Source organism: Cornus florida, unplaced genomic scaffold, assembly GCF_030987335.1.
Source record: "Cornus florida cultivar Cherokee Brave unplaced genomic scaffold, ASM3098733v1 CherokeeBrave_3.0.0_Hap2_Chr01, whole genome shotgun sequence".
NCBI lineage: Eukaryota > Viridiplantae > Streptophyta > Magnoliopsida > Cornales > Cornaceae > Cornus > Cornus florida.
The window spans coordinates 35,981,420-35,994,175 of NW_026775571.1; the positions used below are offsets into that span (position 1 = coordinate 35,981,420).

Genomic DNA, 12,756 nt, shown 5'->3' on the forward strand with positions numbered 1-12,756 from the left:
CTCCTTCCCAGTTGTATAATTCCTGTTGAACTCGATGACTTGTAGAACAAGTATTTTAAATTACAACTCAACATGGACTTGTTATGTCTACGATAATTGCCAATACATAAATAATATATCACAAATTTAATGGACCAAACTATCCTCTTTATCTCTTATATATATATATAGATATAGTTATATATAATAATACTTATACCACCATAACCACGACCACAACATAAAAATAGAAAATTAAATTATTATTTTTTAAATAGCCAGACAATAGAAAAAAAAAAAGTCATGGCCAATCCATACTTATATGTACTAAACGCCACTGAAACCGGCAACACACTAAGACAACACCACCAACACATTCAGACGATACCAGAACCACCACCACCACAACAAAAAAATAATAATAATAAAAATAAAAATAAAATTTTTGAAACACCCTGATAATCTATACATCACCATAAACCACCACAACCACCACTAGAGTAGAAAAAAAAAATTTAAAACAACCGTGGCTAGCCTAAACCCAATACAACCACCAGGGAGGGGGGGGGGGGTTTAAATATTAGGGTAGAGAAGGAGGCTTAATGATGAGGGTAGTTTCATCAATTAATAGGGCTGATATTTTGTAAATTAATTAAATTAAATAATCAAGGACAAATATGACATTTGAAATCACATGGGGTGTCATTGTTAAAAAGGCCGTTGACCCGCATCTGAGTGACATTGATTGAAACTTAGGGGGTGTCAATGCAATTTACCCAAATTAAAAAAGATGGATAGTGATATTTTGCTACAATGGAGAGAGATGAATGTAGTAATGATTTTCAGATGAGCAAATGAGTATTCATTTTATAAGATGAAAAATATAGCTGTTAGGATTATAGTGGTTAGAAATACAGTAGTTAGGAAAAATTTAAAAATTAATTAATTAATTTTTTTTTTTTTTAGAGCGAAAATCCGGAGAGCCTGATGGAGTGCATATTTCTGGAGAGCGAAAGCTGCTGACGTGCCTCTTGGAATTGCTGACGTAGCTTTTGGAAAAGCTGAAGTGGTATTTTTGGAAAGCCAAAATTCGGAGTTGGTGCAGATGCTCTAAGTGTTGTCATTGTCAACTTTTTCTTTCTTCACCTTTGTGACTTGTACTTTCATATCGGTACATCCCCCTTGTATTTGATTGAAGAACTTTCTCCGGACAGACTTACATCTCATCTTTTCTACTTTATTCTGGTGATCTCGTCCTCGTTATTTGTTACCTTCTTCATCAACGAGGGTGATTGGTCTCTTTCCCTTCTCAAGGTCAGTTTTGCCTATTTTATTATTGTTCTTCTAGTTTTCTCCTTTCCATCTTTTTTATTCTGTTGTGGGTTTCTAGGTTCTCTATTTTTACCATGGTGTTGGACCTTGATGTTATTTGTGCCTGTGACCAAATTCCTGGTAACATTTATCTGAAAGAGTACCCCGCAGACGCTAATTATAAGGTTGGGAATGACGCGCTCTTTTCTGTTGCACATTTAGAGGTTTTTAGGTCCCGCTACATCCTCTGTACCTTTTGGTACGTAACAAGCTCAATCTCGCCCTTTTTTAAGTTAACCCTCTTTAGAATCATCTCAGTTCTCTTGGTTCTAAACAAGGAAAGAGATCTAGACCTGACCATTATCGATTTATTATTTTCCTATAAGGTTCCCAGGCTACGCCTTTTAGAGAGGCGTTATCGCTTTTTCCCAATTGTTCATAGCATGATCTATTCTGACAAGCCTAATTTAGCTAAGGGGTGGAGAGATAGTCATATCGTTGTCCGGGGAAATTAGAGAACTAAAGCTTCTGATACATTCCCAATCCCTAGCTAGTTTGTGGATTGCGTTGTGCCTTTGTACAAACCATTTAAGACTCATAAATATTAATGCGTCTGTAACACGTGTATTCCTCAATTCTGTAGGTTCATTTATCATTCCATTGGCCTTCCTTCGAATTTGCTGGATTATTCCATTCGCAATAGGAGACTCAGGTACCTCCGGAAAAACATGTGGTGCAGTGTGCCCTCATCTCATTTATTCTCATATCTGAGTCTCTCAAGAAAGTTGCTTTTGAAGCTAAATATATAAAGAACATACATATCTTCTCGTTCGGTAGAAGTGCGGCTACTCAGAGGACGAGTAGTCAAGCTCATCAAGATACTCATGCTCAATAGACTGTTACAGTCTAACAGCCCTCTCAGAATCAATCTCGTGGTAAAAGATCCACTCGGGAGGAGGATCCTAACTACAACGCTCCCCTACCTCAACGATAGAGGGTTTAGCTGAGCGGTTCCACTGCTGTTCAGGCCAATCAGATGACTTCTGGATCGACTGGTCCCTCTCAGCTGATCATCCCTTGGGCTCCACATACAATTCACCAAGGCGGATCCTATGTCACTGTTAGGGATACCATGTTCAAGAATGGGGCCCCAACTCTATCCTATTTCAAGGACCTTTGGACATATTATCCTGCCTCCTCATTTGCGCTACAGAGGTACAATTTTTTCCTTGTATACAATATTATTTATTTATTTATTATTATTATTTTATGTTGGTGGCTCAGTTGAGCATTTTATCATTACAGACCGTGTTTGGTATAGTTACTATACAAAGGGCTACTGACGATAGGGAGCAATAAATCGCAAGCATCCAAACTCAGTGGAACAAACTAATTGAACATTTCACTAAGTTGGTTGCCTAGCTTCGCGAATCTGAATGGAGTCGCTCTGAAATGGCAAAGAACTTGGAGGTATCTAAGGCCGCTTGTATGTTTGCATAGACGAAGCTAGAGGATGTCGCTAGCAAGTACTCTTATATGCTAGGGTTACTCGGTACGGTGCAAGGTGGTATTGCCACTTTACACTCCTAGTTGTCCCGTACTATAGCCATGAGGTATGTAAATAGCTACCGAGATGTCTACCTGGACTATCATCTAACTAAAGGGGCAAGAAGAGCATACAATGGTCTGGATGCCTGTGACTTGGCCTTAGGTATTGGGCCACCCGAGAACTATGTTATCCCCTTCAAGGATCTCATATAAGAAGTCTCAAAGGAGTGTTCAGACATTCTGGTTTCTTTCAAGGTTTCTCCCACTCCACCCTCATTTCCTACCGTTGATCCCCCTGTCTCTAGCTCCTCAGAACTAGTAAGATGGATCAATAGTTCGAGTTGAGGATCTTCCAATTTTTGTTAATGTGATCCCTGCTGGAGATAGAAGAAAATTCAGAGTTTGTTGTAGAGAAAACTGTGAATGTTGAGTCTTCTCCTTCCTAGTAGGATGATGTGTAGGGTTTTTTTTTTTGTTCCTTTTGTAACTCCAAGGCACGTGGTGTAACATTTGACTTTTCCATCTTTGGATTGGATATTTTTATCATATAATACCAGGAAATGTCTTTTGCTATTTATGATATTTTAGCTCTTTTTTCTCTGCCACACTTGCCACCTAACTTGTAAAAAATTTAACTAAGTCTTTGGCGATCGGCTCTTTGTGCCACTTGTCACTGAACTTGTAATTTTGTTTGAAAATTTAACTAAGTCTTTGGCGATTGGCTCTTAATGCCATTTGCCACTCAACTTGTAAATTCTAAGTCTTTGGCAATCACCTCTTAGTGCCACTTTCCACTCAACTTGTAATTTTTTTTAAAGATTTAACTAAGTTTTTTACGATGAGCTCTTGGTGCCACTTGCCATTTTGACTTGTAATTTTCTTTAAAAATTTAACCAAAGTCTTTGGTGATCAGCTCTTGGTACCACTTTCCACTCTGACTTGTAATTTTCTATGAAAATTTGATTAAGTCTTTGGCGATCGGCTCTTAGTGCCACTTGTAATTTTCTTATAAAATTTGACTAAGTCTTTAGCAATCGGCTCTTGGTACCATTTGCCACTCAACTTGTACTTTTCTATTTGAAAATTTGACTAAGTCTTTAGCAATCAGCTCTTAGTGCTACTTGCCACTCTGACTTGTAATTTTCTTTTAAAATTTGACTAAATCTTTGGCGATCAGCTCTTGGTGCCATTCGCCACTCAACTTGTAATTTTCTTTGAAATTTTAACTAAGTCTTTGGTGATCGGCTCTTAGTGCCACTTACCATTCAACTTGTAAGTTTCTATGATATCATCCTCTAAACTTGATTGGATGCACTGTATGCTATTTGCCATTCAAGTTGAAAAAATTAATCTTTATAGAAAACTTGAAAGATTTTTTCAAGTTTATGGTTGATAATCATTCATGCAACTTATTATACTAAGAAGAAGTTATCACTTTATAATTTTATAACATTTACTTTTCATGAAAGGTTATATTAGCATTCAACTCAACCTTACAAGCTTTTTTTAGCATAAAATGAAAAGAAAGGAGGAAAGGATAGAATCTTTTATTAGAAGTTCCTTTTTAGGTATGTGGCATTCCATGGCTTGTCAGTGAGCCTTTCGAGCTTTTACACTCCTTTCCCCACAACCTTAGTGATTTCGAATAGTCCTTCCCAATGGGTTCCATCTTGGATACTATATCTGCTTTTCTTTTTAGGACGAGATCTCCTTAGGTAAATGCTTTGTGGTTGACCTTTTTGTTGTGGTTATTTATTAAAGTTTGCTGGTAGGAGGTTAGCCTTATCACTCCTGCTTCTATCTTTTCTTATATCATATCAAGGTTCTGTTTGAATATTTAACTGCTTTTGGGGAATGCTTTGTTAAGGTTTATAAAGTCAATGCACACCCTTCACTTTCCGTTCTTTTTATGTACACATTTGATAACTATTAAAGGTAATGCACTTCCCTGATGAATTTTGCCTCTAATAGGCGATCGACTTTTTCAGCTATTATCTAGATCCTTTATGAGGCAAATATTCTTTGCTTCTGTCGTATGGGTCGAAAACTTGGATCAACATTTAACTTATGGCAAGCAACCTTTGGCTTCACCCCTGGCATATTTAGGTGGCTTCAAGCAATGACATACAAGTTTCTTCTTAAAAGCTCAACTAACTCATTTTTCTCTTCTTGGGATTGTAGTGACCTACCCTTGTTTACTTTCTACTTTACGCGGATAAATTTGTACTTCCTCAGCTTTTTTTTAGTGAGGAATTGCATATCCACCTCTATGATTTATTCAATAGACTTGGACAGAGGGCTTTATGATTACTATTTAGGGTCTTAGGGTCGGGCGATAACCTTGTCCAGATCTCTTGTTCAGAGGGTTATTGTGTAGCATTCCTTTACAGTGACTTGGTCTCCTCGAATTTTAATCACATCATTTCCTTTTGGGTTCAAGCATCTCATAACCTGATGCAAGATGGATGGGATGCCCAGCATGCGATGGATCCACCCCCTCCCCGTCAACAAGTTATAGGATGGGTGGACGTCCACAATAATAAATTTCTCCTTATGGTTCCTCCGCGCAACACATACTAACAGTTTGATTACTCCAATTGGTTCCACTATTTTACCATCGAAACCAACCATTGGGTTCCCAGTCGACCTGATTTTTTTGGGTCGACCATCAGTTGTTTGAAGGCTGACTTGGTGATTATATTGGCACTATTTCCTGGGTTAATTAGGACTTGCTTTATAAGGCAACTAGCCACCATGAGGCTAATCATGAGAAGATCCTCGTGTGGGGTTTGCACTTTTTGAACGACGGCTTCACCGAATCTAATCTGAGTTAGGCCATTTTCCCTTTTCATGGTCTCGACACTACCCAATCTTCTTAACTTTTGTGCTTGCCTTAGACGTGATCGGTGTCCTTCTTCAATCTTTTTATCTTCCTCTGGTCGCCTATGTATAGTGTTGATGATCCGAATGGGATGTGCCTCTTGAGGGTTAGTAGCTTTATCACTCCATTTTATCGGGTTATGGTTCCCTGTCATTTGGTTTGGAGTTTGGTAATCTTTGGTCAATAAATAATTTGGCAACTCACCCTTGGCGATCATTTTTATAACAAGTCTTCTCATATTTTTGCATTCATTGGTTTGATGGCCAAAATCGTTGTGGAAGGCGTAGTGCTTTTACTAGTCCTTTTGTTCGATCGGTTGTCTGATTTGTTGTGGTGGTGTGAACTTTGCCTTGTTCTCTTGGTGGAGCCTTTCGAGTGAGATCTTTAGAGGGGCCAAAGTTTCCTTCTCTCTCTATCGTTTGGGAGGTCGCCAAAGAGTTGGTGGTGCTTCGATTAAAGGCCTTTGGTTCTTCATCTTATCACATGATTGGCTCTTTACGGCAACCATGGTGGTTCATTGTATCCTTACTACCTCATCTTCTTCTAGTTGTATGTATCCTTGAGCCTTGGCACATAACGTCCCCATATTTAGTAGGGTCTTCTTACTAATAAAGAATAGAATTTCATCCCTAGAATGATCGCCAGCTTGAAAGCTTCTACCACTGCCATTTGATCGTAGCTATCAACCATACTCATTTCTAAGTTGAACATGGTGAGGAAAGCTTGCAATTGCTTGCTACCTCATCGTGAATAGGTTCGATACGGTCTTCTGAATTCATTGGTTACCAAAGTACTAGGCATAAACAGTTCACACAATTGATGGAAACTGCTGACTGTTCGTTTATCAAATGTTTGAACCAGTTGAGCGCGTACACTGCCCTTCAAAGTGTTATCCTCAGTGTGCAGAGCCATTTTGAGCTGCACATTGTAGATGTGCTCCATTAGGTCTTTCGTCCTAACAAATGAGGTGAATATTGGGATGACGAACTTCTTTAGCTTAGGCTCTTAAGGATCTCCTTTGTGAAGGGGGGATTCCACTATGTGGGTGGATGTCTTGGCGGCCATGTTAGCTGACGTAAGCACCTTTAGCTCCTTCATTTGTCACTACAACATATTAGGGTTTCACCAGCGCTTTTAAAAAAAGCGCTAGTGTTGAGTACTAATTACCAGGCCTTTTAAAAAAGCGCTGGTGTTGAGTACTAATTACCAGCGCTTCTAGAAAAGCGCTGGTGTTGAGTATTAATTACCAGCGCTTTTTAAGGTTGAGTACTATCAACACCAGCGTTTCTTAAAAAAGCGCTGGTGTTGAGTACTAATTACCAGCGCTTTTTAAACAAACGCTGCTAAGTGCGAAATGTAGTGCAGGAAAATTTGGCGCTCTAATATTATTTCACTTTATTTCTAACTTTACCAATTTCATTCTAGCCCTAGTTTCTCTTTAGCCTCCCCAATCGTCTCCATCTCTATTCTTGGTCTCAACTCTGAACTTGCCCCCCTCTCTCTCTGTAACTCCCCAATCGCCTCAATCTCTCTCTCTGTAACTCCCCAATTGCCTCCATCTCTATTCTCAGTCTTTCTTCCTCAACCACCCCTCTCTCTCTGCAACTCCCTAATCGTGATGACACGTGCCCCTCCTCCTCAACCACCCCTCTGTCTTAGCAACTCTGCCTTCAATCTCTCTGTCACTTTTCTCACTTTCTCTCTCTATGTACCTATACCATACCAGTCTTGATTGATCAGAATGGTGAAGCTTGTATCAGCCCGAGAGAGTCGGATATACGAACCCCAGCTGGCTCGAAACCAGTCCGAGTACATGAACGTCGGCCTATACGTGTTCGCCACCATTGTTCTTTTCTATGGCTTCGTGGCTCAGCTCTCCAGTGAGCCAAAATTGGGTTTGGTTCTTCTACTTATAGGCTTAGCTCTCATAATCTTTGTGAACGTTCACGATCTCCTTGCTCATCTCGCCAACATTGATTACCGATTGCCGTTGATGGAATTCGACGTCCAGCTCGGCCTCATCGAGTTCGCCGTCCCCATGGTTCAGATTACAGCTACACTTCTCTATTTCTTGGGGATTCTTTTTATTTTCATTCAGGTATGTTCTTGTTTGTTGTAATTGTGTCAAAAAATCTCTATCTTGGTGTTATGTTGATGATTATGTTCATTTTACATTTTGATTTAGACTTCTATATATATATATATATATATCTATATAAATATAAATTTCTAATTGTGGAAGAATTGCCCATGGGGTTGCCATATGTATCATTTATTTTTTAAAATTTATTATTGCCCATGTTGTATCTATCACCAAATAATCTCTCTAGTTTTTATTTTATTTTTAATTTTATTAAATTCATTATTTTTTATGCGCAAGCTACTCTGTGTTCGAGAAGGTTTGGTAATGGGTTTAATACATTATTAATCATGGACTCATAATGTTCCTAGTCTCTTTTATTTTTGTACATTTTTGCATACATTGATGTCTTTCTCATCTCTGAAATATCAAAATTGGAGTAGTCCTTGCTTATAAAAACTTTTGGGCTGAGCTCATTTTTTATTCTAATGCTTCAGGAGCAGAAAATAAAAGAGGGTCAGTACATGATGGGTCTAAAAGATGAGATATTTTATTTTTCTTGGTTTATTACATACGCTTTGCAGGTAATTTTTGCATTCTTGCTGTTAAAATGAGTTAGTACTAGCATACATTTTTATGTATGACCAATGTTTAAGGTGGAGTTTTTTTTTTTTTTTTTTTTTTTTAAAATATCTGTAATTCTGTTTTAGCTTTCTGTTATTTTAATTTTCAGTTTGGTTTATGGATAAGGAATGTTATATAACTTTTTTGGGTTTTCTGAACTGTTATCTTGCCATAGAAGTGAGGCACTTCCATTTTTGTATTACTGGATTTTTCATTAAGATTAGTTTATTTAAGAAAATGATGTATGTGGTGCAGGTGTCACTCTTGAAGATCCTCACACTAAAGATCTCAGTCAAGAAGTTAGAGGGTTCATATTCTCTAAAATTCTGGTTTGTTTGTTCCTGAAAAAGTCACTTTACTTTTACCCAAATTGTGATACCACATTACAGTGGCTTTGATGCTTTAGTTGTTTTTATTACTACTTAAATTGCTGATCCTTTATCTGAAAACATTTGAATTTTTTACTATCTAAATATTCTGTATCACATTTTAGTGAAACATAGTTGTGACTTGTGACCCATAATTGCTATTGTTTTCCAAGTAGGAGAATCTTCTTGTCTGATTCATCATACACCATGTCTTCATCTTGTATCTCCCTGTCTCTATATATACATATTGCTTGGTCTATACGACCCTAACCTCACAATGGGAAAATTAAATATAAGAATATGAAATCTTACTTGGTTATAAGCTGCAGATTTAATCCTAATACTGCTTGCTAGTGGGCTATGAAAAGTATTAAGTCTAATCCAAATGTGAGCAATTTGATTCCAAACAAAATGTTCTAAGAAATCTCATCCCAGTTCAAGAAAATTAGAAAGACAAGTGACTTGTGTGAGGTCAAAATTTCTTAACTGTGATGAAAAATTGTTTATTTTTTATTTTTTAATTATGCTTATAATCGATTGTGACTAGCACATAGGATACAGTGACAACATATTTTTTTTTTTGATAAGTAAGATACAGTGACAGCATATGATATTATGAAGTTCTAACAAGATTTGTGCATTGAGAAGACTTTTCCTCTTAGATCCTGATTACAGTTTATCACCTGCTCTGTAAAGGATAAACCATCTAGAACACAAAGATTGATTAATCCCAACACTTGAGCTTCTTGAGTACCTTCTAACAAAGATAAATTTCAGCCTTAAAAACATACCCACTATGACTGGCCTTAAGTGAAAGAATTGTTCTTTTTGTGAACCTTCATGACACCTAGTATGCTCTCCTACTCCTTTCTTTGAAGGCTTTAAGAGTTGAGTAATTGTAAATTAAGGTAGGTAGGGATATGCTAGTAAGAGATCTAGATTACAGTGATTTTATTCCTAGTTAAATGTATACATTCTTTCACCCTTTTAAGTACTTGGCACCTTTTTTGCTGTTGGACCCCAAAAGACTTTTCCCTCTTCACTCTCAAAGGAAGACCAAGATACTTAAGCAACTAACCTCAGATATCACAACTTAAGGAGCTAGTAACTTTCCTCGGAATACTTTGGTTTTATCTTTATAGCCCAAACACAAACACAAATAATTCAGAGATGGGATTATAGAACCCTTACTAAAAGAAAGAAACTAATATTTTATATTTGTATATTGGGGTGTTATACAAGCTCCAATTGTTCTACCCTCACAACATTCTAGTAAGAACATCAACTGCGGAAGTTACCAGAAGATTCTAGCAAGGAGAATTGCCCCATCTTTTTGTGTAGCTGGTACCAGGTTTTCTTCGAATGATCTTGGTGTTATATATTACTAATCATATGGATGTAGGGTTTTCAGTTTTGTAGATAACACCACAAAAGGATCTTTTTGCATTTTGAGATACTAAAAATTATAACTCAACAGACCAAATCCTAACTACTCTGGATTGGAATGTCATTTTTCTTTCCTTTCCAGGTTCAACTTACATAAGAATAATGAAAGGTTTCCTGTAGGCTGCCTTTCTCCTTTGTCTGAGCTCTGGGGACTACCTTACACACAACCTCCTTGTAGTTCACGGGTTTTCTTATGCACGAAAGAGATAGAAGCCTAGAATTAAAATTTTAACTATCTTATAGATTGGCATCTAATTAAGTAACCTAGATACACTAAACTCTTATGAGTAGAATACATCTTCATAGTAGAGCTTTCGTGTTTTGATAACCAATGGTGGTTTTAGAGGTGGATGCAATGTACAATCGTTGGCGTAGTAATATAAATGAGGTGTGTTTATCTTTCACATAGATGAATTCAATTCTATTATTTACTTTAGATGGCTTCATGCACTAATTTGCATTCTTTTGAAAAAAGCGTTTCTATCTTTTTACTTTGGTGTTGTAGATTTTGATACTGGTATTCCTTGGGCAACTACGTTATATTCGTAAGAACTTGTTCCATACACTTTTTGTTGTGGATCCTACATCCATTTGTGGACTTGAGGCAAGTTTTATTGTGTAAAAAGTGACGTCAGTTCGTTGTATGTGCATTATACTGTTGCCAGAATTACTTATCTAATTTTAGTTTCATTGTCTTTTGTAGGCAATTGACATGATTATTTCTTTGTACGAGAATAGTTTTCCTATGAGATTTGGGGTGATATTGTACTCAACAAAGTTTATCAAGAAGATTGAATCAAACAGTGGAGAACTCCCATTAGATCCTGTGGAAAATGACAGTGGGATAGAGGAAGATGTGTCCAGTTTGGTACTTCTTTCTATCTTATTGTACCGTCTTTTTACATCTCAAACATGTCTAGGCTAAAGTTGATAAATTTGTACAATACGTTATATGCATTTAAGGAGAATGCCTTAGATAATCCAGACGGATGCATCTTCTGAGTTCGGCCTGAACTACATCATTTTAAATAGAAATATGTTTTACTACTCCTAACAGTTTTACTTAAACCTCATAAGAGTACAAATTTTTGTTATAGTAATTTGAAAATCGGATTTTTTAACGAATCAGTTATAGAAAAGGTTTATGTTCTATCATCTAGGTTGTAGTAACAAGTTCTACCTTTTTTTAGGAAACCAGTGACTCACCATAGTTGATAAATAGCATAGATCCAGACAAAAACAAAATACAAAACATGCATTGTCTCTTCAAATTACTAATTACTATAGATTATTTGCAAAATTAATAATAATTATAGTTCCCACAACTAATTTTAATCCTTTGGAGAATTATTATTGCAAATGCTATGATTCACCACATTATCATTCTTTTAGGGAAATCTTGTTTCATATTGTTACTATTAGAAAATCTATCACACACACACACACACACACACACACACGTTGTTTATCTCCTAAATTCTTTTCATATGAGTGATTATTCTTAGGTTCTAACGAACATGAATTTGCTGCTCATATTTCTTATAGCAGTTTAGCAGAACTCAGAAATTACTGTCTTATATATAATGTAGTATGTAAAAGGTTTTGTGCATGTTCTTGTGTTGTATATATTCATTTTCTAGTTATGATGCCAATTCAATTAAGGTTATGAACTTTAATTTCTCTTATATGTTAAATTTTCATTTATTATAATGTTCGCTTAATGAATTTATAAAAAATGTAGGGTAATTCAAATCAAATGGGCAAGAAAAGTTGTCAAAGTTGAAGTTGAAGCTGAAGATGGGCTTGCGGCTATGCTTTTAGCATTTTCCTTCGCCTTGGATGGGTTTTTTAAAAAAAACTTGTACTACATTTGTCAAAAATTCTTAACTATTTTTTTTTTTGTCACATTTAGTAGATCTAGACAATTTGGATGGTATTTTCATATTGGCAGGTTAACTTGTGGTTGTATTAGTAGACATTTTTTGAGTTTTGGTTGACATTTACCAGCTTTATCTATTGGTAAACAATTTCGATGGTATTTTTCATATTGGCAGCAGGTTAACTTGTGGTTGTAATATGTAAAAACAATTTGGATAGTACTTTTATAGTAACAACTTATGTTATATTGGATGACATTTAGCAACCAAGACATTTTTCAAAAACAATAAAAGGCAAAAAATAAAAAAATAAAAAAAAATGTGCCTTTACGGCAAAGAGGAAAAAAAAAAAACATAAAATGACCTTTTACCAGCGCTTCTTAAAAAATCGCTGGTAAATACCCTATACCAGCGCTTCTTAAAAAAGGTCATTACTAGCGCTTTTGAAAAAGCGTTGGTAAAGCCCTACCAACGCTGGTAATTGAATTACGAGCGTTTTTTTGGGACTTTTACCAGCGTTTTTGAGTGCTACTAAAAGTCATAACTGTTGTAATGTGTTCTCCTATTTTCTTTTAAACCTGTGTCCTGATCCATTTTGTACATTTCGTCGGACATTTGGTCTACAGTAGATTTTTGCGTAGT

The 12,756-nt window shown here is 36.4% G+C and overlaps 1 protein-coding gene across 3 annotated transcripts; it reads left to right on the plus strand.

The window, feature by feature from the left end:
• The first annotated feature begins 7,709 nt into the window (after window positions 1–7,709).
• On the plus strand, window positions 7,710–12,546 carry LOC132294774 (uncharacterized). 3 transcript variants are annotated; one of them, XM_059792763.1, is made up of 5 exons: window positions 7,710–7,817; window positions 8,297–8,383; window positions 8,679–8,752; window positions 10,976–11,100; window positions 11,979–12,546. In XM_059792763.1, exons 1-5 carry the CDS (start codon window positions 7,713–7,715, stop codon window positions 11,981–11,983), a joined length of 396 nt encoding a protein of 131 aa, XP_059648746.1. In that variant the 5' UTR covers window positions 7,710–7,712; the 3' UTR covers window positions 11,984–12,546. The 3 variants fall into 3 exon arrangements, with proteins under 3 accessions (XP_059648746.1, XP_059648740.1, XP_059648754.1); XM_059792757.1 differs by lacking the exon at window positions 11,979–12,546 and having other exon boundaries at window positions 10,976–11,329; XM_059792771.1 differs by lacking the exons at window positions 8,297–8,383; window positions 11,979–12,546 and having other exon boundaries at window positions 10,976–11,329.
• The last annotated feature ends 210 nt before the right edge of the window (window positions 12,547–12,756 follow it).